Raw genomic sequence first — 25,511 nt, 5'->3', positions numbered from 1 at the left:
ATGGAGAGGGAAGCGATGTTTAGGGTTTTAAAGGGTTAGCTGTTTCACTAAATAGTACAGATACGGATTTTTCGAATTATTTTCTAATTCTAATAATTACCATTTAAAATTATAATTTGGCCCCTATGGGCTATGTCTGAAAATTGAAGTGTTGACGCTCTTTGTTATTTCTTTTTTTTTTTAGAATAAGGTTCAAATTCGTCACTAACCGTAACCTGAAAGTATAATTAGATCATTGAATACTTCAAATGTATGTAATTTTACCTAATAGCAAGTTACCATGGAGTCGTTTACTTCATTTCTCTATTTTTCCATTTCCATTTTTCTATTTCTCCAATTTTCCTTCTCGATTCCTCTCGTTTTTCATTTCTCCAATTTTCTAATTTGGATTCCTCATTCCTCCAATTTTTCATTTCTCTAATTTTCTGATTTCATTAAATACAATCATCTCACATAGCATTTGTATATTTCTATAACAAAAAAAATAATAAATAATAATAATAATAATAATAATAATATACACAACAATTATTTCAATCATTTTAGTATATAGTAAAAAAAAGTAACAAAAGTCAATAAAAACATATTACAATAATCCTATATAGCATTTATATATTTCTACAATATGAATAACAACAACAACAATAATCTATACTATATATAAAAATAATATCCTCCTCCCAAAGTTTCCCACCCAAACTTAGTGGCATTTTAGTAAAATCATTTATTTTATTAATTTACTATTTTATTAATTATTCATATATATTTATTCATAAAATCAGTCAATTGCTAAGAGCATACCAATTTCATACCCCAATTTCATTCACCTATAATTGATTAATTATCCATATATATTTATGGTAATATTGTTAATATTAATTGGTGATTGGTCATATATTCATAATCTATACTATGGCTATGTTTGGCAAATCTAGCTGAAAAGGTAGCTGAAAGCTGAAAACTGAAAAGCTATAAGCTCGAAGTTGAAATCTGAAGAGCTGTTATGCTTAAAAGTGTTTGGTAAAATTAGCTTTTTGATAAGCTGATAAATGTAAAAAGACTAAAAAGGACATCTTCATACAATTTAAATAATTTTAAATTTAAATAGGTTTGTTTATATATTAAAATATAAAATAATGAAATCAATATATTTAAATAAAATATAAAGTAAGAACATATATTTGAAAATATATAAAGTAAAAAATATATTTATAATTCATAAGATTAGTTCATAAAAAAATTAATGTTCAAACATAAATATCAAAATGAAATTACAACCAAACGTAATGAAAAAAAATGTCAAAAGGATTTTAATTGAGAGTGGTAAAGGATGTCATTTATTTAAAATAATAAGGATAAAGATGAAAAAAAGTTAAAAAGCTACTAGTTTATTTTAAAAAGCTACCCCAAGTAGCGTTTCAAAATAAGCTCTTATTTTAAGCTACTAGCTTATTTTGAGAACATTACCAAACAGAGCTTATAGTTTATTAGTAGCTTAAAATAAGCTATAAGCTCCTAAATAAGCTCTGCCAAACAGAGTCTATGTTTTAGAAAATAAATTTTTACAAAATAATATTAATTATCCATAATCTTTATCTTATGTTTAAGAACATACCAATTTCATACCCCAATTTCATTCACCTATAATTGATTAATTATCCATATATATTTATGGTAATATTGTTAATATTAATTGGTGATTGGTGATATATTCATAATCTATATTATGTTTTAGAAAATAATTTTTTACAAAATAATATTAATTATCCATAATCTTTATCTTATGTTTTAGAAAATAAATTTTAACAAAATATTACTATATGTTAAGCCATATATATATATATACTAAAAAATATACTAAAATGGGTAGAAAAAATGGCGGTCAAATTATTTAATCAAATGGATGGTTCAGATGAATTATTTAATCAAATAGATGGTTAAGATAATTCAGATTAATATTATTAATAGAGATTACCTAATTTAACTTTACTTTTATGATTATCCGTTAAGTTTTCTGCTAAATATTCTCTACTCCGTTAATATTCCGTTAACTTTTAACTTACCCATTAATTTCTATAAGAAAGGTCTTAGGTTCGAACCTCATCTCAATCAAATTTGACATAATTAAGTTTATCACTCTATTTTACTCTTATTAAATTAAATAAATTAGTAGCTCTTAATGTAATTACGTTTTTTCAAAAAAAAAAAAGAAATAGTAGCTACAACAAAAAATGATGCATACGTATTTCTTTAATTTAGAATTATGTTTCTACAATACCTTTATTTGAAAAAATTATTCATTATCAAAAAATTAAATTAAATAAGAGAAATAATTGCATTAGTTATATTATCTTTATTTTCTCTCATGCAAAGATTCTTTACATTCAAATTTATCAATTGATATTCATTACATTGTCCATTATCTTATTTTTACAATATCTTGTAATTAAATATCAAAGTTATAGTACAAAATAATGTTATATATTTATTTACCAAGTATTTTATTAATACTATGAAAAAAAATTTAAAATAATTTGAAGCTAATTATATTAACTACTTGGGGATTGGTTGACAAAGAGAGTACTCAAATAATAACCCAACAAATTGAAGCGGAATCACTCTATTTTACTCTTATAGAATTAAATAAATTAGTAGTTACACCAAAAAATGATATATATGTATTTCTTTAATACCATGAAAAAAATAAAAAAGAATAGTTTGAAACCAATCATATTAATTATTTGGGGGATTTGTTGACAATGAAAGTACCCAAATAACCTATTACCCATCAAATTGAAGCGAGAAACTACCTTTTAATATCTTTGGAATACATAATATTTTAAATTTTCAAAATTTTATTAATTTATTTAATCTTTTTTCTTAAACTAGGAATTTCTTTATCCGCAATAACTCATTCAACAATAATGGTTGAACCAAATAAACCCAAGCAGAACACCTAAAGGAAAGTCCATAGCTCTTATATCATAATTTCATTGCATAACGTTGTCATCTATGCTACCAACAATATCCGAATTGCAAATAGCACACTACCAACAAAAATGAAGAGAACAAATAGTAAAGATGATGACAATGACAATGTTACTCAAAAGAGAATTGAGAACCACTTAGAAAAATTCAAATTAAAAGTAGTATTTATTTAGACTATAATTTTTAGACCAAATATTTAGACTATCGATTTTACAAGGTTGCAAACATTTATTTTAGTAATAATTATAATGAATTTTCTATATTATCTTGGATTCATATACTTTGAGTTAGATATTTAAATAAAAAAATTCGACATTCAATTTCCCATGTATAAACTTCTTCTATATAATCTTGCATTGATATACTTTCAAATATTTATTTAAATATAAACATTGGGCATTAACTCATTCGCGCATTACACATATAAAACTAGTATGATATATATGTAATACATATATACACACACACACACACACACACATATATATATATATATGTATATATGTATACATATGTATACATATATACATATATGTACATGTATATATATTTATCTATATGTATACATATACATATATATATATATATATATAGAATATAACATATTTATGATTTGTAAAAATGGTGAAAATATTACTTAATCATTTTAATTTGCATTCTTGTGATTAGTTAACAATTGTGTTTTTACATATAATCTATAACTATTTACCTTAATCTTCAAGCAAATGTTTTCTTCCTCTTCTTGGATGCTTTCATAACCTGCCCAATGCAGCTCAACCCGTCTGCCTTGCAAATCTTTGAAAGTTCAAAAAACACCGGATTCTTAATTCCCCTGCAGCCTCATGGTGGTGTACATTTACGATGTATGCTGCTCATTTTCGCTTTATACTTACGAACCAATTGCACCTTCATTGAGCAAGAAGTTTTCATAGGACTAATATCCTATGCCTGGAGCCATGGTGATTATACCAGAATGCAGATATGTAATTGAACTATTTGATATGTAGTAAATCGTTTCAGTAGGGTGTATTTATAGTTGATAATGATCTTTATTATCATTACTATTGTTTAATACCGATGTTGTGTAAAACGAAGCGTCTAGCCGTCCATCAACTTAATGTGCTTTTAAGTTCGTTCTTGGTAATCACTCACTAATTAATGTACCTGCAAAAATGAACGTTTTTGCCCAGAACCTACATCGGAAATCGTCAGCCATTAATTAGTATAAATTAATTAGTATAAATATGTTAAACGACATCGTTTTCCATGGGTGGGGAACCAATTTTTTTTATTTACCAAAAACTTGTGCTTATATATATATATATATATATATATATATATATATATATATATATATATATATATATATTACTTAACAAATCTACATCTACAATCTTAATAAGAGCCAATAAGAGCTAATAAAGTTAGGGTTCTAACGGGAAGAAAAAAAATGTTAGGTGGTAATTATTACTTAAACGAATGGTTCATATTATTTTGAATTTAGTAATTTTTTATGATTTTCTTTCTTTACCCTCTATTATACTATTTTCTTCCCTTAAATAACTCCACATTCCGTTAGTATAAACTTTAGTAACGAAATATTCCGTTAACTTTTAACTTAACCACTAATTTCTATAATAAAGGTCTTAGGTTCGAACTCCATCCCAATCAGAGTTGGCATAATTGTTAAACATATACTACAATAAAAATTATTTCATGGGTTATATGTATTTATTTTCTACAATAAAAATTATTCATTATCAAAAAATTTAAAAAGAGATATAATTTCATTAGCTATATTGTCATTATTTTCTACAATGCAAAGATTCATTACCTTCAAATTCATTAATTAATTATATTCATTACATTATTCATTGTCTTCTTTTTACATTATCTTGTACGGAGTAATAAAATGCTCCGTATCAAAGTTATAATACAAAATAATGTTATAAATTTATTTACCAAGTACGGAGTATTCTATTAATAACATAGATTTTTTTGTTTAAATTTGAGGCAAATCATATTAATTACTTGGGGAGTATTTGTTGACAAAAGAAGACATTCAAATGACCCAATAAATTGAAGAAGGAAACTACCCCGTAATATTTTTTGGACTATATCACAGTTGTTTTTTACTTTAAAGGTAAATCGCATTTCTTTATTAATTTAAAATGTATAAATTTTTATTACCAAAAGTAGTATTTATTTATACTATCATTTTTAGACTATGTATTTAGACTCTCATTTTTATAAAATTGCAAACATTTATTTGTAACCCCTCGGTTTTTCCGACAAAGTTAGGGTTCGAAATTTTTTTTTTTTAGACTATAATATTTATGAGGTGATCTCTCGGTACTTCAGAAGGATTTTTATAAGTGAGACTAGTTATTAACAAGCTGCGATCTACGTACCGGTCACGAACCGTAAAATGTTAAAGGATGCTTATACAGTTCGAATTTTCCTAAAGATTAGATTATTAAGTATGATACGATTAAGCCTGAACTTCTAGTTAGTTCAAGTGAAAATTTAAACGGACTGTAAGGGGTAAAATTGTTACGGACCTTGTACCTATATTTCGCGAGATACCGAAAAATTCCCAATTTTAGTGGTTATCGACGGGATTATTTTTAGGATAATTTTGGTGTTAGAATTTTCTCGAATTAAGTTATAATCCTCCGAACTTTCATCTGATTTAACCCCAAACTGGCAAAGTAAATATTTGCTCTTCAAGAGCTACCATGGGGAATTGACATGTGGCACTCCTAATTACCACATGGTGGAGGTAATTAATGGTGTGTCATAAGAGGTATGGCATGGTATACTTGATCCCTTAAGCTACAAGCTAAACTCACCATCATCATCTCTCTCATCTCCCACATTTTCGAAAGTCATAAGGAAAGAAAGAAGAAGGAAAGAAAAACTTCGTCTTTTACTTTGTGATCAAGAACTCCTAAGCATCTCTTCAACTCAAGTACTCTAGTATAGGTAAGACTTTGGTTTTGTTCGGTTAAATCTTTCCTAGAGCTTAAGTCTAAACTAAAGGTTCATGAAAATGTTGTTATTATGGTGATTTTGTTTAGGATCTTTGGTGAAAGGTTCGAAGGAGGAAATCATCAACTTCTACGGTTTTAAGATCCTCTAAAGAGGTAAGTAATCCCTTAAGTTGGTTTAGTCACTTGAAGGTGAACAAATGCTAGTAAATTATGTGACTAGGAATTTTATGCGAAAATTATGTGTTAAGTTTGTGGATCTACTAGTTGACTCAAGAAACCACACTTTGGATTTTTGGTAATTTTTGTATACATGTTCATAGCTAATTTATGCATGTATATGTTGTATTTATGCCTATATAGGCTTATACTTGTGAAAATAGTGAAAGGAAATCAGGATAGATTCTGGCAGTAACTTCCGAGATTTATTGGGAAAATTTGGTAAGGTATTTTGACTCCATTTTTCTCAGATATGTATTTCAATAAGTGTAGAACCCGCATATAAAATTTCATAATGATCGGAGTAGTATAAGTATGGTTTTCGAATTTTTTTCCAAAACTGGTCCAGAGAGAGAAATTCTGGACAGCACACTGCCAAGGGCAAAAATGAAATTTTCTGTGTTTATTCGTGGATCAAAATGACCAAAACTTTTTATGGACATCAAGTACTATAAGTTGGGGTTCTACCATAAATATTTCAAGTGAAAAAGAGTTCGGGAACTATTTTTACCGGCTCAATCTTTCGGACTGCGCCAAGCTGGAATTTTCTGAAAAAGAATGGTTAGGAACAATTTTGACAAAAATATGTTGTAATAAAAATAGTAACGAAATTTTGGAATGTCACAATCAATTTGGAAGAAGAATTGTGTTTTTAAGAAACAAGTGTAACTCTTGTCACTTGGAAATTTCGTGGTGAAAAGCCATTGACAAATGTGTGTATTTTGGAAACATATTTGGATAAGTATAATTGTTTTGAGTCGTCATGTGAATATGCTAATGTGAGATGTCTTGTATGATTAATTCATACTGCAGAGCGAAGTCTATTCGCTGAGTGAATGGTGAGGTGTCTTGTATGATTAATTCATACTACAGAGCGAAGTCTATTCGCTGAGTGAATGGTGAGGTGTCTTGTATGATTAATTCATACTGCAGAGCGAAGTCTATTCGCTGAGTGAATGGTGAGGTGTCTTGTATGATTAATTCATACTGCAGAGCGAAGTCTATTCGCTGAGTGAATGGCGAGATGTCTTGTATGATTTATTCATACTGCAGAGCGAAGTCTATTCGCTGAGTGAATGGCGAGATGTCTTTGTATGATTAATTCATACTGCAGAGCGAAGTCTATTCGCTGAGAGAATGAGTGGGAATTAAAAATGTCGTGTCCCGAGCAATAATGGGTGTGTTGTGAGTCTCACTTTGAATTAAGTGGAAATTCTCGGAAATGGAAGTGTTATGTGCTGATGTTACTTATATACGGTATTGTACTGTTTTGCTGTTAATATAATTGCAGGTAGAATGCAACCGTTGGGTAAAGCTTACATTTTCTGAATATGATGTTGTTTTTGAAACCTTTGTTTACTTTCGAGTGACAATGGATTTCCTTACTTAGCCGTCGTGATAACTACACTTCGATGTGTTTACAAATGTTGTCTAGTATGGGCTCTTGAAGCCCGATGAGTTCTGAATAGGATGGAAGTCGAGGTTGGGGACTACCCTATCCTAGAATAGACACCCTAGAAGAATTATTTGGACTACCCTATCCTAGAATAGACACCCTAGAAGAATTATTTCCATACGTACATCCTAGAATAGACACCCTAGAAGAATTATTTCCATACGTACATATTAGAATAGACACCCTAGAAGAATTATTTCCATACGTACATATTTGTATGTTGACATGGTTATTTGAGGTTGTAAGTTTAGCCTTAGCGTTTGGGTATAAGAGAGATACCTAAGCGTGGCGGTAACACCCAGTTTTCTGCTGGTTAGACGCTTCCGCAATGTATTGTATTATTAGGGATTTTGTAATAAATCCAAGTGGTGAAAATTGGGGTGTTACATTATTTTAGTGACAATTATAATCAACCTCTCATATATTATCTTGCATTCATATACTTTGAATTACCAATTTAAATAAACAAATTCAACATTCAATTACATACGCATGAATATCTTATATATAATCTTGTATTGATATAATTCGAAGTACTTATTTAAAAATAAACATTAGCCATTATCATATTCGCGTAATGCATGTGAAAAAACTAGTAATTAATTGAGCTTTCAATTTTTTAGTGAGCAAAACTATTTTTGAATTTTTCAGTTTTAGACACCAGACTTGGGGTTTTCAAATTGAGAAATATAGCATGAATTCAATTATCTGATAACTCATGCATGTGTTCTCAAATTGGGGAAAAACGACAGAGAAATTAATAAGGTATACACGCATCCGTGTTACGAAAACTGGACAAAATTCGGAATAGGGTTTCTCAAATTGAGATTCGCAGATCTTAAATTATCTGAGAGAGATTACAAGTTCAGAAAGATTAGGGTTTCTCAAACTGAGACAACAACAATAGGAGAACCAAAATGACCAAATGAAATATGGAACCAAATGAACTTTTTTAAATATCTCTCTCTCTCTCTCTATATATATATATATATATATATATATATATATATATATATATATATATATCCCAAAACGACGTTGTTTTGGGGCTATCTAATTTTCGATAGAAAGGTTTTATATTTTTTTCCTAGTCTATTATAGAAAGTGTTGCCTTGGGTTATGTTCATCTTGAATACAATATGTAATTAAAAATTATAGAATAAAAATGATTAAGTAATAAATATCTAATTAACATATAAAATGAAATGTTTTTTTTTACTGAATGGATTCTTCGTTATTTATTTGTATTACGAGTCATTCATTGACAATCGATTTAACTCGGACATTTTATTTTTTAAGAAAACGAGTCATTGTGTAATCAGAATAATACACAAGAATTGTTTCTCCAACCAAAAATATCTATTAATATGCATAGGAATGGCAGTACAACTCAAATTTAAAATAATTCGTAATAACCTTTACATTTTAGTATATACATATTTTGATTTATTTGTTGTTTTAAAATATTGATTTACTCCAAATTAATGTGTTAATTGTTATGTACTTATTTGATTTTATTATTTCTAAAAAATATTTCAGTGGTTAGCAAACCAAATAATAGATATGCAATTAATATATAAAATTTAATATTACAAATAGAAGATGCATTCATAGTTGTGTATTTAAAGTACTAATCATTCTATGAGAATCGTCTAAATACTGATCCTTTTATGTTTTTTAAGAAAATGAGTCGGTATTGCAAATAACTGTTGGTTCTTCAACATTTAATCCAGTTAATTCGAAATTTAATGGTGATCAAATTATTTTTTTTTCTAATAGCCTATACGCGCTTATTTTCTTTTGTATAAAATGCAGTCGTAAATTTTCCTTCCTTTCTCAATGCAGTAATAACAAATCTATTTCGTGCATCGCTAAGAATATACCAATCTCATTCATCTATAATATTATTATGGTAATATGGTAATATTGTTAATATTAACTAGTATTTTCGCCAGTACGTTGCACGGAATGAATTTTGTTATAATGTTTTAAGAATATTTAGATCGATATATAATTATATAAATTACAACATCAATATTATATAGTGCAAATGATGAAAATGGTTGGATCGATTGTGTTTTCTAATGTTATCCTTGCTTGAATTCAAGTAAAAAATGCTCAATTACTCGTACGATGCACAGATAAATATTTTAAATTATATATTTAGATAATAAAATTAAAGATAGAATAATAAAAAAATTCTAATATGAATGTGTACAATTATTTTAATTATGTGATTAGTGTAAAAATATCACTCAATATAATATTTGTTCTGTTGTAATATTGAATTGCTTGTATATATTGATCGTCACAATATTTTACCAAAAAAACATATTATAAAACATTATGTTATTAGATACAACACGTGATTTTAAAACATTTGAATTTAAATAAATCAAATGTGCCTAGGATATAAACATAATTATGCAAATTACACATACATATAAAATATGCCAGTAATACACATACATAAAATATGTCAGTAATATGCACATGGGAGTAGGTGATGAGAATTACCATAATAAAATATTAGTACAAAATCAATTATACTTTATAATGGCAAGTATTAACAAAACCATAAAAATATCATAATAATTACTCAAAAGAAGGGAATGATAATCTATTTTTGTACTAATAATATTATACCTTAAATATAAAATAAGAATATTAGGCAATTATGTTAATAAATAATTAATATTTTGCTACATTAATTTCGGCTAGGAATTGAAATAATTAGGTTAGAAATAATTAATAAGAATATTAGGCAATATCAATGTCATGAAAATGTGTTTTTGGAATCCAATTCGCAGTCTTAGACAATTTTGTGTATTATTATGATTAGATAATTATATTATTATTAAAATAAATATAGAAAAATACAGAAGAAATAATTTAAAAAATAAATATAATGTCAACTATTATATAATAAAAATGCATATTACATGTTAATGGTGTAGAAAAGATATATAACAGTAGAACTTAATTAACCGACCAACTTTTGCAATATATAAACTTAAAACATTAGATTTTGAATATTTGAACCCATAAGAGAGTGCAGAAATATACAATGCTGCGCCAAAAACCCCACTGATTTTCTACCAGTTCGCAATTAATTTAAAATTTTCATGAGAGAGACCACTTAGGCATCACAAAATCATTCATCTATCAACTACAAAGTTATTTTTAAAGAAAACCTGCATCCAATCTCGTTTCATGCTTGCAACAATCTGCAACACTCTCTTTGATACACCACTCTTGTACTCACCTTTCATTAAAACTAATGGAGGAAGAGAAGTCAAAATTATGCATTTCAACTACTACATCCCACAACGGTTTGGAAGAAAGCACATTCAATAATTATCTAAGCATTTTGGATGGAGATGCACCAATTCATAGAATTTGTTATTATTAATTATGAAAATTATTATGATGTAATTTATTATTATTAACATCTTTTTACCAAATATAATTAATTTGTAGTAAATTTCATAGTATGTTCTTACCAAATATAATTAATAGATATTGTTATGTAATTTTCAATTCCAATAATATCTCATTCTTGATTTAATTTTCAATTCCAATAATATAGCATATTATTGATTTAATTTCCAATTCCAATAATATCTCATATTTTTTTATTTAATTTTCTACTAATCAACGATACCTTTATGTATTTTAGTATGTACTTATTACATCCAATACAATATTCCCATCTCGTGCAAGTAAACAATTGGTGTCGTGCAAGTAGAACAATTTGTACAGTAGATGATTTATAAAATCGTTTGTCCCTATACTATTGTAAAATATTTAATTTAGTCATTATATTATAAAATTGGTTAATTTTGCTTTTTGTGTTATTAAAATAGAAAAAATAAAATTAAATTATTAACGCTATTAGTTAAGATGCTAAATAAGTTGACGATTCACCAATTAATAACTTTTTTTTTGGTGGGGGAAGGGATCCGAAGATCCCTTAAAGCTAATGCCGTCTACACGAAGCAACCCCTTGGGCGTCCCGAGCCAGAAGCGTGGTCAGTCCGTCCGGGGGGTGATCTAACAGAGTCGTTCCCCAAGCTGAGTGTTGCCCGAGATTTGCAAGGAAGTCAGCGCACTGGTTCCCTTCCCGTAGGGTGTGATTAAGCCTAAACTCCTGGAAATGGCGTGCAAGGGCTTTGCAGTCCGCAACTAAGGTGGAATCCAGGCTACCGTCATCAGAGTTGTTAACAATGACATTCACCAAGGCCTCTGAGTCGGACTCCGCGATGAGGTGAGTGAAGCCACGGTGGATGGCAACGATCAAGCCCTCCCGAAATCCCCAAAGTTCTGCTCTAAAGCTAGAGGTGCGACCGATGTTTGTTGTGAACCCAACGATCCACCTCCCTCTATGATCCCGAAATAAACCACCAGCACTGGCTAGACCTGAAATGGATTTCCTTGCGCCGTCTGAGTTCATCTTAACATAGTCTAACTGTGGAGGTGACCAAGCGACCCATGTTTGCCGTGCATGTAAGGGCCCTGTGTGTTTGAGAAGGATTCTGTGAGCCTCCTTCGCTTCCCTATTCGCCTTGATAATGATATCATTCGCCGAGCCGTTGATACTATTGAAGACAAGGTTGTTGCGAGCTTTCCACATGTTCCATAGGAGATATGGGAAAACTGTGTTCCATCTGCTTCCATCGTCTTGCGTTTGCGTCGTGCAGGCCTTCATCATCCAGTCTGTGAGAGGTAGGTGGAAACTTGCCATGAACCCCGCCGGTGTTGACGCCGACTCCCAACATTCCTTTGCAAAATCACAATGGCGGAGGAGATGGTCTATAGATTCGTCATGTGCACCGCATCTAGGGCAATCAGCATTTGAAGATAGACCCCGCCGGAGGCGTTCAGCATTAGTGAGAAGACCATTAACCGCCACTTTCCAAACGAACAGTTTGACTCTTTCGACACAGGTGATCTTCCAAATCCAAGCATAGGGGTCCTCCGCTCCGTCATTCCCTGAAATAAAGGAGAAAGCCGAAGCAACCGAAACTAAACCAGAATTTGAATGGGGCCAAGTCAGTTGATCTACCTGATTGTGAGAGGTTGGTAAAGCAATTGCCCGAATCTCGTCCACAATGACCGGAGGAAGGACATCGTTTAGTGCTTGGATGTTCCAAGTGTTACCAGGAGTGATGAAGCGATCTACCAAGGTGTGGGCGGGGATGGTGACACCACCATTTGGAACAGCCTCCGCTAGAGGTCGGTCACCCACCCACCAATCTCCCCAAAAATTAATAGATTTGCCATCACTCACACGCCACTTTAATCCTTTGGTGAGTATATCTCTACCTTTTAAGATACTACGCCACCCCCACGAAGCGTTTGAGCAGGTCGGGAGTTGTAGAAAGTCACCCTGTTTGACGTATTTGTCCTTCATAGCTTGTACCCAGAGTTTATCTTGATTAGACCACAGCTGCCACGCCATTTTGGTGAGAAAGGCCATGTTGAAGTCACGGGCTTTTCTAAGGCCCAGCCCACCTACCTCCCGAGGTCTGCAGATGTCTGACCAGTTGATCGTGTGGATCTTCCTTGTGATATCATCATGCCCCCACAAAAAATTCCTGCAAACTCTATCAATGTCAGTACACGTACTTACCGGAAAGGCAAGCGATTGCATGGAATATGTTGGGACCGACGCTAGCGAGGACTGCACGAGAATTCTTCTCCCCGCCATGGAGAGGGCGCTGGCTTTCCAGGTTGCGAGCTTCTTGCGCATTTTATCCACCACATAAGAGAAGGTGTGGCGAGAAACACGCCTTTGAAGGATAGGCATTCCAAGGTAGTGCCCCATGTTAGCTGCAATAGGAATATTTAAAATATCCTTGATACGATTCCTGAGCCCTGCATTAAGATTAGGGGAACAGAAGGTGGTAGATTTTGTCAAGTTAACAGTGAGACCCGAAGCTGCACTAAAGTTGTTGAGACAGTCAATCATGGTCTTGGCCTGTTTCTCTGACGCTTCTCCGAAGAGCATTAGATCATCTACAAAGAAAAGGTGAGAAATGCCAATCCCTCCCCTTGAGATTTTGATCGGTTTCCAGGTACCTGTTGCAACTTTATTGTGGATGTCATATGCAAGTCTTTCCATCACCAAATTAAACAAATACGGAGCAAGAGGGTCCCCTTGGCGGAGGCCACGACCCGGCTTAAAAGATGGAAGGCGACCCCCATTCCACAGGATGGAAAGGTCACTTTCACGAAGAGAGAAGAGTAAAAGATCAATGATACTTCTCGGAAATCTGAATCTAACTAAAGTGTCTTCCAGAAAGGACCAAGAGACACTATCGTAAGCTTTATGAAGGTCCACTTTGACAATCATAAAGCCTTTTTTACCTTTTTTAGAGGACATGGTATGAACCACCTCTTGCGTAAGGATGACATTGTCCATCGTGGAACGGCCCGGAAGAAAGCTATTCTGGTGCGGCCCAATTAAATTCTGCATGATAGGCCGCAGTCTATTGACCAGGACTTTCGAAATCACTTTAAAGGCTACATTCAGCAGGGTGATCGGTCTAAAATCAGCTGCAGTCTCAAGGACCTCCTTTTTTGGAATAAGGGTGATGAAGGCCGTCAGGAGAGAGTTATTAACCATGCCACTAACCAGGGCCTGATTGACCATATTTGTCAATGAATGGCCCACCTCACTCCAGAAATGTTGGTAGAAGATCGCTGGAATCCCATCCGGCCCCGGACTCCCATATTTCTTCATACCAAAGACCGCCTTTCTAACTTCATCGAGGGGTGCCTGGCGGCACAGACCCATCGCCTGGGTGTGCGTTATGGTGTGTTCATCTGCCACCGGGGTTAGGACAGCCGCGTCGATTGTTTCCACTCTGCAAAAAAGGGAAGTAAAAAAGTCTGTAATGTGAGAGCTCAGGGAAGGGTGATTGTCCGTCCAAGATCCGTTAATCTTGAGGAACCGGATCCTATTCTTATTCCTTCTGATCACTGCAGCGTTCTGGTAGAACCGGGTATTGCGATCACCGTCTTTGATCCAATCCATCCTAGATTTCTGAAACCAAAACGCTTCCTCTTGGTCCAGCACTTCATTGAGATCATTAATGAGGTCCCTTTCCCGTTTTTGGAGGTCCCGAGACACTATGAAGTCACTCCTGTTTTGAATGTTTTGAATATCTGTGATCAAATTCTGTTTTCTTTTGAAGATGTTACCAAACTTGTTGCGGTTCCAAAGCAGGCTTTTACGGGTCACCGTAGAGATGATGTCTGTAAACGACTGGTTGGTATTACTCACGGCCTCTTTCCAAATGAGATTATAGTCATCTCTATTGAGCCAAGCTGCTTCAAATCTGATGGGTCTCGAACTCCTGTTCGGTGGTTGGCCCGCTTCTTCCACAAACAAGATAGGATTGTGGTCTGAATAGAGGCGAGGTAAGACCAACAGTTTAGCTTCGGGGAAGGCTAATTGAGCTTCAATGTTCCAAAAGAGTCTGTCTAGCCTCCTCATTTGAATCACCCTATTCCCCACCAATATATGCCAAGTGAATTTAGGTCCTGAAGCTCCCGGATCCAAGAGATTACAGTCCCCGAAGGCTTCAGAAAACCGTTGGAAATGGTTGGTGTTGGGGTTAGTGCTCCCCCCACTGTTCCTCCATACCTGCAATATCGTTAAAATCCCCTAAAACGAGCCAGGGGATCTGAATGGTACCCGAAAGGGATTTACAAAGATCCCAAAACCTGCACTTAGCCAAAGGATTAGGTCTAACGTACGCGAAGGTAATGAAACAATTCTTAGAAGGCCGATTCACTCTGGTATGAATGGCTTGAGAATTGTGACTAATAATCTCCAGGTCAATGTGACCCTGTTTCCAAAAAAGAAGGAGACCACCTGCAAACCCAACAGGGTTAACCAGAAAATGGTTGTTAAACCCTAAGTTATAAGCCAGGTCAATCATCTTATCCGCTTTAGCGGACTTGATTTCTAATAAACAGAAGGCATCCACTTTAGACGTAATCAGGAGCTGTTTAACATGCTTCCTGACACGTCCATTAACGATGCCCCTACAGTTCCAGGTTATGATCTTCATGGCAAACCTGTGGGACCGGGGGAGGTTTGGTCACCGCCCTCTCCAGGCGTAGAACAAGACGGAGAGTCCGTTTCAACAAGATTAGAAGGCATACCTGTCACACTAGGAGACGGTGTGTGCGTACCACCAAACTGAAAAATACTCTGGGAACGTAGCTGACTCACCAGACCAGTGATAGGGGAAATCGAAGGAGAGATGCCATGGTTCACTCCGTTGCCTCTACCCGAATTTCTACCGCGTCCTCTAGCTGCGGCGGTACGTCCCCCACGCGTCCGAACGTTCTAATCATGAAGGTGAGTGTTCGCCGAGGGGTTGCTGGTAGCCACCGTGTGCGGAGCTCGTGACTGCGGTGGAACGGGAGGAGCTCGTGACTGCGGTGGAACGGGAGGAGTGGGATGCTTACCTTTGGAAGCTTGTCGTGGCATAGTTTTGGATTTGCCCTTGTCTGTTCTTTGTCTGTGATTAGTCGGTTCATCATCTTCATGAATATCAGCCAGTAGACCATACTGGTTACCACGGTTGGCCGCAGGGATGTTAGGATCTTTTCTGGATTGACGTGTGTTCTTGACCGTATCTCCCGGCTTTGATTTCTTCGTAACTAACATCCATGTTCCATATCGTCGTTTCTCCTGAGCCTGAGGTGGAGGGATCGGTGATTGTGTTTGCTCGCTATTCGTGGTTTCCAGGATAGGGTTAGCATTCAAGTCCACGATTGGGACATCAACCTCCGCCGGCTTAATTTCTGGGCACGCCTGTTCTCGGTGGCCGACGACGCCGCAGTGGAAGCAGACGACATGCAGGCCTTCATATTCGACGAGCTGAACCTCGTTATCAACCCACACCTCCGAGACGAGCGGTTTGTTAAGNCCGAGACGAGCGGTTTGTTAAGATCGATTTCCACCGCCGCTCGGGCGAACCTCCCTTTTGTAGCCACCACCGTTGTTCTGTCTAGTTTGAGCGGCTTTCCCACATTATCCAGAATCGCTCTGATGGTGTCATCACGGAAATATTCCATAGGTAACTCGGGAAGTCTAACCCACACCGCCATCTTAGAGAATCTAGCCGTACGGGGACGAAACCCTGGTTCCCACCGCTGCGTGACAAGATAATTGTCAAAGATCTTCCACGGGCCGTCGAGAAGAACATGAAGGTAATCAATCTTGTTGTCGAGGCGAGCCACGAAACACCCATAACCGATATCGATTAGGGTCATTTTCCCTTGTAGGTTCCACATCACGGGAAGCCGCTGATTCAGAACATTAACGTGAATGTTCTTGCCTAGGTATTTGATGATTAAAGACATCTTCCATGCGCTGCATAGTTCTCGACGCAGTTCTTTGGAGAAGGTGACGCGGGGACGGCCATCTCCCATATCAGACGCGTCCGGTTCATAATCGGAAGCCACGTCTATGTCTTCAAAGGCCCATTCATTGCTATCAATACGTGATGAATCGACGTTAGGAACGTTGTTGAAAGAAGACACCGCGTCCGCGAACGAACGCTTATAGGGTCTGTGCTTCTTCGCCGAGTGTGCATGTGGATCTCCCTCTTCCATTGGGGTGTCGGGAGGGTCACCACCAGGACCGGACGGCACTTGCGCCATCGTAGGGCTCTGCCTGCCGCCGCAACGGCTAGGTTGGAGACGAAGGACTTACCAAACTTAGCGTGGATACTGCAAGGAAAGGGTTCACCAATTAATAATGTATTAATATAAAAATGTACTTAAAATGTTAAAATGTTTCTAGCAAAATTTAAACGCATGACGTTAGAATAATAATAAATTATTAGAACTTTAAATCCAATCCAATCCAATAAGGTAACTGACATCCGAGATATTTATTAAAATCTATCTATATATAAAACCATTATCCTCCTTCTAAAGTTTCCCGCCCAAAGTTAGTGGCATTTTGGTAAATTAAGTTATTTTATTTATTTATTAATTAATTTATTAATTTATTAATTAATTATTAAATTATTATGGTTAAATGTTGGTGATTGAATAATTGGATTTATTAATTAATCAAAATGTTAAAAAGGTAATATAATATGGTAATATTAATTGGTGATTGAATAATTGATGATATAATTGGTGTGATATATTTGGTGATATATTTGTAATATAATTTTTGAATAACATAACATAAATATATATGTGATTTAATATTGAAATAAATTCCTTCAATATTTTATTCTTATCTTTGCCCATGTTGCACAAAATATTTGATTATAAAATGAACGGAGTGAATAATTATTACATTTAATACAAAATCAAATGACATGAGACACGTGTTAGTTGATTATACTAAATACTTTTTTAGTACATCTTATAGGAAAATTTCATTTTTTGGATTGAAAAAGTTACTTGAATTTTTTTTTAACCCAATATTTTATTAATTGATTTAAAATGTGATAAATGTTAAAATTCTTTTATATTCATTTGTTATTATAAATTGACCAATTTGATTGTGATTTAACCAAATAAAACAACAATACAGTAAAAGATTTTGTGGACAAAAAGTAAAATGTGTAGCATTACTTTTTGATCTGACAATCATGCATCATTTTATTTGATTTCAGAGTGGTTAACACCTGAAGTTATTACATATTATTTCGTTTTTAGTAATAATATAATTAATAAAAAAAGTAAGTCAATTAAATATGTGTATATAATAAGAAGAAGAAATCATACCCTATATATCTATATAACTGCAAATCAATATATAATTATATATGTAAGTTAGGAAATTAGGAATTATTATAATTATATAATTAGGAAAACTATAACGGATGTATATATTTATGTATATTGTTAATATTTAAATATCTATAAGGAAATTATTATACTTTCCTTTTGAATTAGTCTTTTTCCACATATAAATACAACCAATTTATCCGTAGCATCCCCCATCATTTCTTTCTCCAAATCAGTAGGGCTTCTCCACCCTGTATCTTCCCCACATTTTTTATTTTTTATTTTTTACATCAGTAGAATTCTATTTTCAGTGCCTCATCAATCAAACGATCAAAAGTTTCCAAATCTCACCAGTAATAGTATAAGACAATGTAGAGCGCTTAGATTCATCTCTTTACGTTCTTTATGTATGAATTGTCTACATTTTTCTAACTATATTCCCCTGTACTTCAATATTTTTTTGCAATTTATATCACTTGGTATGAGCTCAAAGATACTTAAGGAAACCCTACTTCAACAAAAGGTAAATGAGGAGGAAGATGCTCGGTAACAAAACCCTAATGATTTAGTTTATGGAAGAGCATAGAGATGCGATCGAGGATGATGATGATGATGATGATGATTTTGATAATTTTGTAAGGTTTTATTTAACTCATAGTTAGTATGTTGACTTCGAGGTTTGTATATGCCATTCAAGTTTCTATATTTTTCTTATACAAAGCTATAATTGTAAATTTATATTAGGCAATTATATTAATATAATTAATTATTAAGGCAAGTATAATTTATTTTGTACTGTGGACACATTATTTTTAATAATTTCGATTTAATAATATTATATCTTATTTATTATATATTATTAGTACAAAATAAATCATGCATGCCTTAATAATTAATTATTAATATTATTGCCTAATAATTATTTATTGTAATTCTCTTCACATTTTTCATTGTAATATTATTGACACAAAATAAATTATACTTACTTTAATATATAAATATTTTTTAATATTTATTAATGGTAATTATTCTGGTAAATTTTCACTTTTTTCGTGTAACTATTATGGTAATTTTATGGTAATATATTTCAAAATTGTGGCAATTTCATTAATTATTATGCTAAGTTATGGTAATATATTTTAATATTAGAAGAGAAAAAAATATTATAATTGATATAGTTAATGAAATTATTATGGTATTGCCATAATATTTGATAATTATAATTATTATAATTAACTTCATTGAGAAATATAATATTTCTTCCGTGGAAATATTTTTGGCAATTTCATTAAATTATAATCAATAAAATATGAAATATAATTAAGGAAATGAAATTATAAAATTCACAAAATATGTGTTCATAAATATTTAGAAATTTTTTAAATACATACATATGCACTACATTAATTATACAAAATTTAAACGCTAAAATTTTAATTTCTAAATGTAAATTTTTAATTATAAATCTATCAATATAAATCTATACTATATATAAAAGTAAAATCATCCTATTTCATTCTCCCGCCCAAACTTTTGCAATCAATTAATTAAATATTTTATTGGTCAAATAATTAATAAAGCTTATTTGGTAAGAAAATGTAAAATGGAAATTAACTAATATCTATTAATTGGTAATATTGTTTCTATATTCAAATATCAATACTATTAATAAAAGTAAAATCATTCCCTTCAACTTTCCCGCACAAACTAATATTATTAATTAATTAGTAAAAGATTAATAAAGTTTAATTGGTTACAAAATTTTATTTCCCAAATTTCGAGAATAATTAAACCATTATAATTGTGAGAATTATGGAAACAAATTTTGCATAATTTTATAAGAAAAAATATTTTATTAATTATTATTTACACCAATAATAATAATTCGAATACTTATCTATACTTCTATATCTATACTACTATTAATAAAAATAAAATCATATTTTTGAAATTTCTGTCCAAACAATAGTAAATATGAAGTTAACCTGTTAAAAATGTTAATTGCTCTTTTTTACGGGTTTAGTGGCTTAATTGTTCTTTTTTACCAAGTTCAGTAGCTTATTTGAGTGTTATTTGACGATGACCTAATTGTTGTTTCCCAAATAGTACGATGGCTTATTTGTACTTTATCCCAACTTTAAATTATTTAAACTTTAAAAAAAATAATTAAACATGTGTTGTTAGATTTTTTTAAATAATAATTACAATTAATTCATTCAAACATTGAGCAGGAAGAAAAAACTAAACGCGATATGGTGAAAATAACTATAGTTAAGGTATGTATAAAAGTATAATTGCACATATATTAGTGTAATTGACTAATAATAATTGCCTAATAATTATTATGGTAATTAAGCTAAACATGTCATTGAATTTATTTTTATACTCTGTAATAATTATAATTAAATTATTTTTCATTTTTCCCATATTTATTTTAGTAATAATATAATTACATAAGTCATATTACATATCAATATTTTAAAAATAATTATAGATAAACAAGTCATATATTATTTAATTAATTGAGTAATACTTTTGCACTAACCTTATAATCAAATAAATGCACACGTTCAATGTTATATCTTTTTTTATCTAAATATATAATAAAAAATTTATCTGTGCATCGCACGGGTAATTGGACAATTATTTGCTCTAATTTAAATAAGAAAAACATATAAAAGAAAAACATAATCGATCCAACAAATTTCATCAATTGCGCTATATAATATTCCATGTTATAATTTATATAATTGTATATTGATTCAAATATTCTTAAAATATTATAACGAATTCATTCCGTGCAACGCACGGGCGAAAATACTAGTATTAATATAAGAAAGGAAACATCATAGAGTAATCCATAATTATACAAAAACTAAATCACATACCACCCACTACACCAAATACATTATTTAGAGGCGATTAAAAGATTGTTTAGCGATGGTTATAAACTAACAAAATCGTCACGATTGTGTTTTTTCTTATAGTTATTTAACCGTGATTAAATTGTGTGTCACGAAAGATTTAGCAACAATTTTTTACAATCAGAGGAATTAATGATTACCAATTACTTCCCAACGATTTTTATTGCATTATTTATGAGTACAATCATACATGGGATGAATGGCTGAGACCTAACGCCAGAACCGATGCTCGCCCAATCCTTTAGTTTCTGTTGCTGTTCATCATACATTTGTTTATGCTGCTGACTGCGTTCCGTATTGATTCATAGTATTTATTAGTATGCATAAATATTAATATTATAGTAAAAAAAAATACCTCTAAATCATAGACTACATATTCTATAGAGTTTTTTTTTTCAAAACTTCGTGTCTCTGGAAGACGAACAACACGGAGCACTAAGCACTCTAGACTTGATGATATTCCATATGAGCCCTAGGATAAAGTTCACAGTTGAATACATTACTATTCGGTGTAAATAAGAGAGTACAGGAATATGTACCTGACTATTGAGAAAGCGGTGGCTATTGACAATGTATGATTTTGGAGCTAACATGGGAACAACCAAAACCTAAGACAAACAAAAATCATGATGATAAACCATTGCCAAATATACTGCCTTCAATCGACACCGCAGACGACCCCGAAAGGCGGACTATGCCAACGGCAGCCGGCGGTCCACCCAATGAAGTGACAATGGCCGCAATGGTGCTTGAATTGGTAACCGGGGGATTAGAAGGGTTCAGTGTTCCAGACCCCCACACCCTCTCATCTGTCTTCAGCACCAGAGTATGAATATTACAATTATATAGTATAGATTACGAATATATATATCACCAATATGTCACCAATTATTCAATCACCAATTAATATTAATAATATTACTATATTATATTACCTTATGGAATTACATATATTACGAATATATCATCAATTATATATCATCAATCACCAATTAAAACATAATAATATTATAAGTGAATACTAAGATACCACTAACTTTGGGCGGAGGATATAATGCTCGACCTATTGAAGTACAAGAGTCAGTATTGCCCCCACTAAGGCTCGAACCCACCACCTCCAAGGCTCGAATCCAGAAAGAGTCCACTCTAGATGCACAGGCTAAAGAAGGAAACTGTTTCACACGCTTTCTACTTGACAAAAGCTTTACGTATATATTGCAGCGGAAAGAAAGGAAGGTAGCTAGGTTAGCTACTACTATATATACAAGGATCGACCCATTGGGTCCAAAAACGTGAAAGTTTAGGTTGTTCACATCTTGTTAGCCATACTAGGCTACAAAAGATATTCACACAACAAAAAGAAGGAGTTGTTCTAAACAGTATACTTCAGGATCTGCACATAGTCATCATAGTCCAACACTGCAAACACAACTTAGATGAGCTCTCAGCGCTCATCGGGCTACAAGAGCCCACGCTAGACAACATCTGATAAGAGACACGGTGAAGTGTAGTTAGCGCGACGGCTAAGTATGGATATCCATGGGTTATTCAAAACTAAATAAAGGTTTTGTAAAAATTGTTACATAGAAAACCCTATACCTTACTCATCTGCAAGATTCTACCTGCAACAGTTATAAAGAGCAACTTGCATACACTATGAGCAAAATTCAATGACATCTCATGTCATTTTTCCTTTTGACAAGGTCATTTGGTAATCATTTTCATACCCAATAATATATTATTAAACAATTAAGCATGCTAGTAAGTAGTAGAAAACATAAATCACACATCTTGCTTGTAATCACATTAGTAGAAAAACTTTTCCCTCATAATGAAATTCTCATCACTTTTCACTTTTCAAAGAGAGAGATCACCCACAACTTTTGGGTACTTAAAAACTTGTCACATCTTTCTTTCCCGTAGCTACAGCGTAACTACATCCACTTTTCCAAAATTCCACTTAGTTCTAGATAGAAAGTGTGAGGCCTTTGGAGTCTTTCTCCACTTTTGACCACTTAGATCGTTGAACTCGGGTTCAGTGGTCATCGCCCGGTCTAATACTGATCCCCTGGACTTATAGGAGCGTTGGAATGTGTAACCCCTCGTATTTTCCGATAAGTTTGAGGTTCGGAAAATAGGTCTTTAAGTTATGACATTTAAGAGAAGACGGTTTGATGCTCGAAATAATTTTTTTTTAAGNACCGATGCTCGCCCAATCCTTTAGTTTCTGTTGCTGTTCATCATACATTTGTTTATGCTGCTGACTGCGTTCCGTATTGATTCATAGTATTTATTAGTATGCATAAATATTAATATTATAGTAAAAAAAAATACCTCTAAATCATAGACTACATATTCTATAGAGTTTTTTTTTTCAAAACTTCGTGTCTCTGGAAGACGAACAACACGGAGCACTAAGCACTCTAGACTTGATGATATTCCATATGAGCCCTAGGATAAAGTTCACAGTTGAATACATTACTATTCGGTGTAAATAAGAGAGTACAGGAATATGTACCTGACTATTGAGAAAGCGGTGGCTATTGACAATGTATGATTTTGGAGCTAACATGGGAACAACCAAAACCTAAGACAAACAAAAATCATGATGATAAACCATTGCCAAATATACTGCCTTCAATCGACACCGCAGACGACCCCGAAAGGCGGACTATGCCAACGGCAGCCGGCGGTCCACCCAATGAAGTGACAATGGCCGCAATGGTGCTTGAATTGGTAACCGGGGGATTAGAAGGGTTCAGTGTTCCAGACCCCCACACCCTCTCATCTGTCTTCAGCACCAGAGTATGAATATTACAATTATATAGTATAGATTACGAATATATATATCACCAATATGTCACCAATTATTCAATCACCAATTAATATTAATAATATTACTATATTATATTACCTTATGGAATTACATATATTACGAATATATCATCAATTATATATCATCAATCACCAATTAAAACATAATAATATTATAAGTGAATACTAAGATACCACTAACTTTGGGCGGAGGATATAATGCTCGACCTATTGAAGTACAAGAGTCAGTATTGCCCCCACTAAGGCTCGAACCCACCACCTCCAAGGCTCGAATCCAGAAAGAGTCCACTCTAGATGCACAGGCTAAAGAAGGAAACTGTTTCACACGCTTTCTACTTGACAAAAGCTTTACGTATATATTGCAGCGGAAAGAAAGGAAGGTAGCTAGGTTAGCTACTACTATATATACAAGGATCGACCCATTGGGTCCAAAAACGTGAAAGTTTAGGTTGTTCACATCTTGTTAGCCATACTAGGCTACAAAAGATATTCACACAACAAAAAGAAGGAGTTGTTCTAAACAGTATACTTCAGGATCTGCACATAGTCATCATAGTCCAACACTGCAAACACAACTTAGATGAGCTCTCAGCGCTCATCGGGCTACAAGAGCCCACGCTAGACAACATCTGATAAGAGACACGGTGAAGTGTAGTTAGCGCGACGGCTAAGTATGGATATCCATGGGTTATTCAAAACTAAATAAAGGTTTTGTAAAAATTGTTACATAGAAAACCCTATACCTTACTCATCTGCAAGATTCTACCTGCAACAGTTATAAAGAGCAACTTGCATACACTATGAGCAAAATTCAATGACATCTCATGTCATTTTTCCTTTTGACAAGGTCATTTGGTAATCATTTTCATACCCAATAATATATTATTAAACAATTAAGCATGCTAGTAAGTAGTAGAAAACATAAATCACACATCTTGCTTGTAATCACATTAGTAGAAAAACTTTTCCCTCATAATGAAATTCTCATCACTTTTCACTTTTCAAAGAGAGAGATCACCCACAACTTTTGGGTACTTAAAAACTTGTCACATCTTTCTTTCCCGTAGCTACAGCGTAACTACATCCACTTTTCCAAAATTCCACTTAGTTCTAGATAGAAAGTGTGAGGCCTTTGGAGTCTTTCTCCACTTTTGACCACTTAGATCGTTGAACTCGGGTTCAGTGGTCATCGCCCGGTCTAATACTGATCCCCTGGACTTATAGGAGCGTTGGAATGTGTAACCCCTCGTATTTTCCGATAAGTTTGAGGTTCGGAAACCCGAACATAGAGTGACTATACTTAAGTGTGCACACCCCCGTAGGAGT

At 33.0% G+C, this 25,511-nt stretch overlaps 1 protein-coding gene across 1 annotated transcript; it reads right to left on the bottom strand.

Annotated features, from left to right (window-relative positions):
- Positions 1–11,632: 11,632 nt before the first annotated feature.
- On the bottom strand, positions 11,633–15,826 carry LOC116023758. The gene is made up of 3 exons (XM_031264768.1): positions 15,742–15,826; positions 15,456–15,628; positions 11,633–15,304 (listed from the first exon to the last, which is right to left on the bottom strand). Exons 1-3 carry the CDS (start codon positions 15,824–15,826, stop codon positions 11,633–11,635), a joined length of 3,930 nt encoding a protein of 1,309 aa, XP_031120628.1.
- Positions 15,827–25,511: the final 9,685 nt, after the last annotated feature.

Source organism: Ipomoea triloba, chromosome 6 (genome assembly GCF_003576645.1).
Source record: "Ipomoea triloba cultivar NCNSP0323 chromosome 6, ASM357664v1".
Lineage (NCBI taxonomy): Eukaryota > Viridiplantae > Streptophyta > Magnoliopsida > Solanales > Convolvulaceae > Ipomoea > Ipomoea triloba.
The sequence above is the reverse complement of the archived record's forward strand: the minus strand, read 5'-3'. Positions and strand labels throughout refer to the sequence as shown.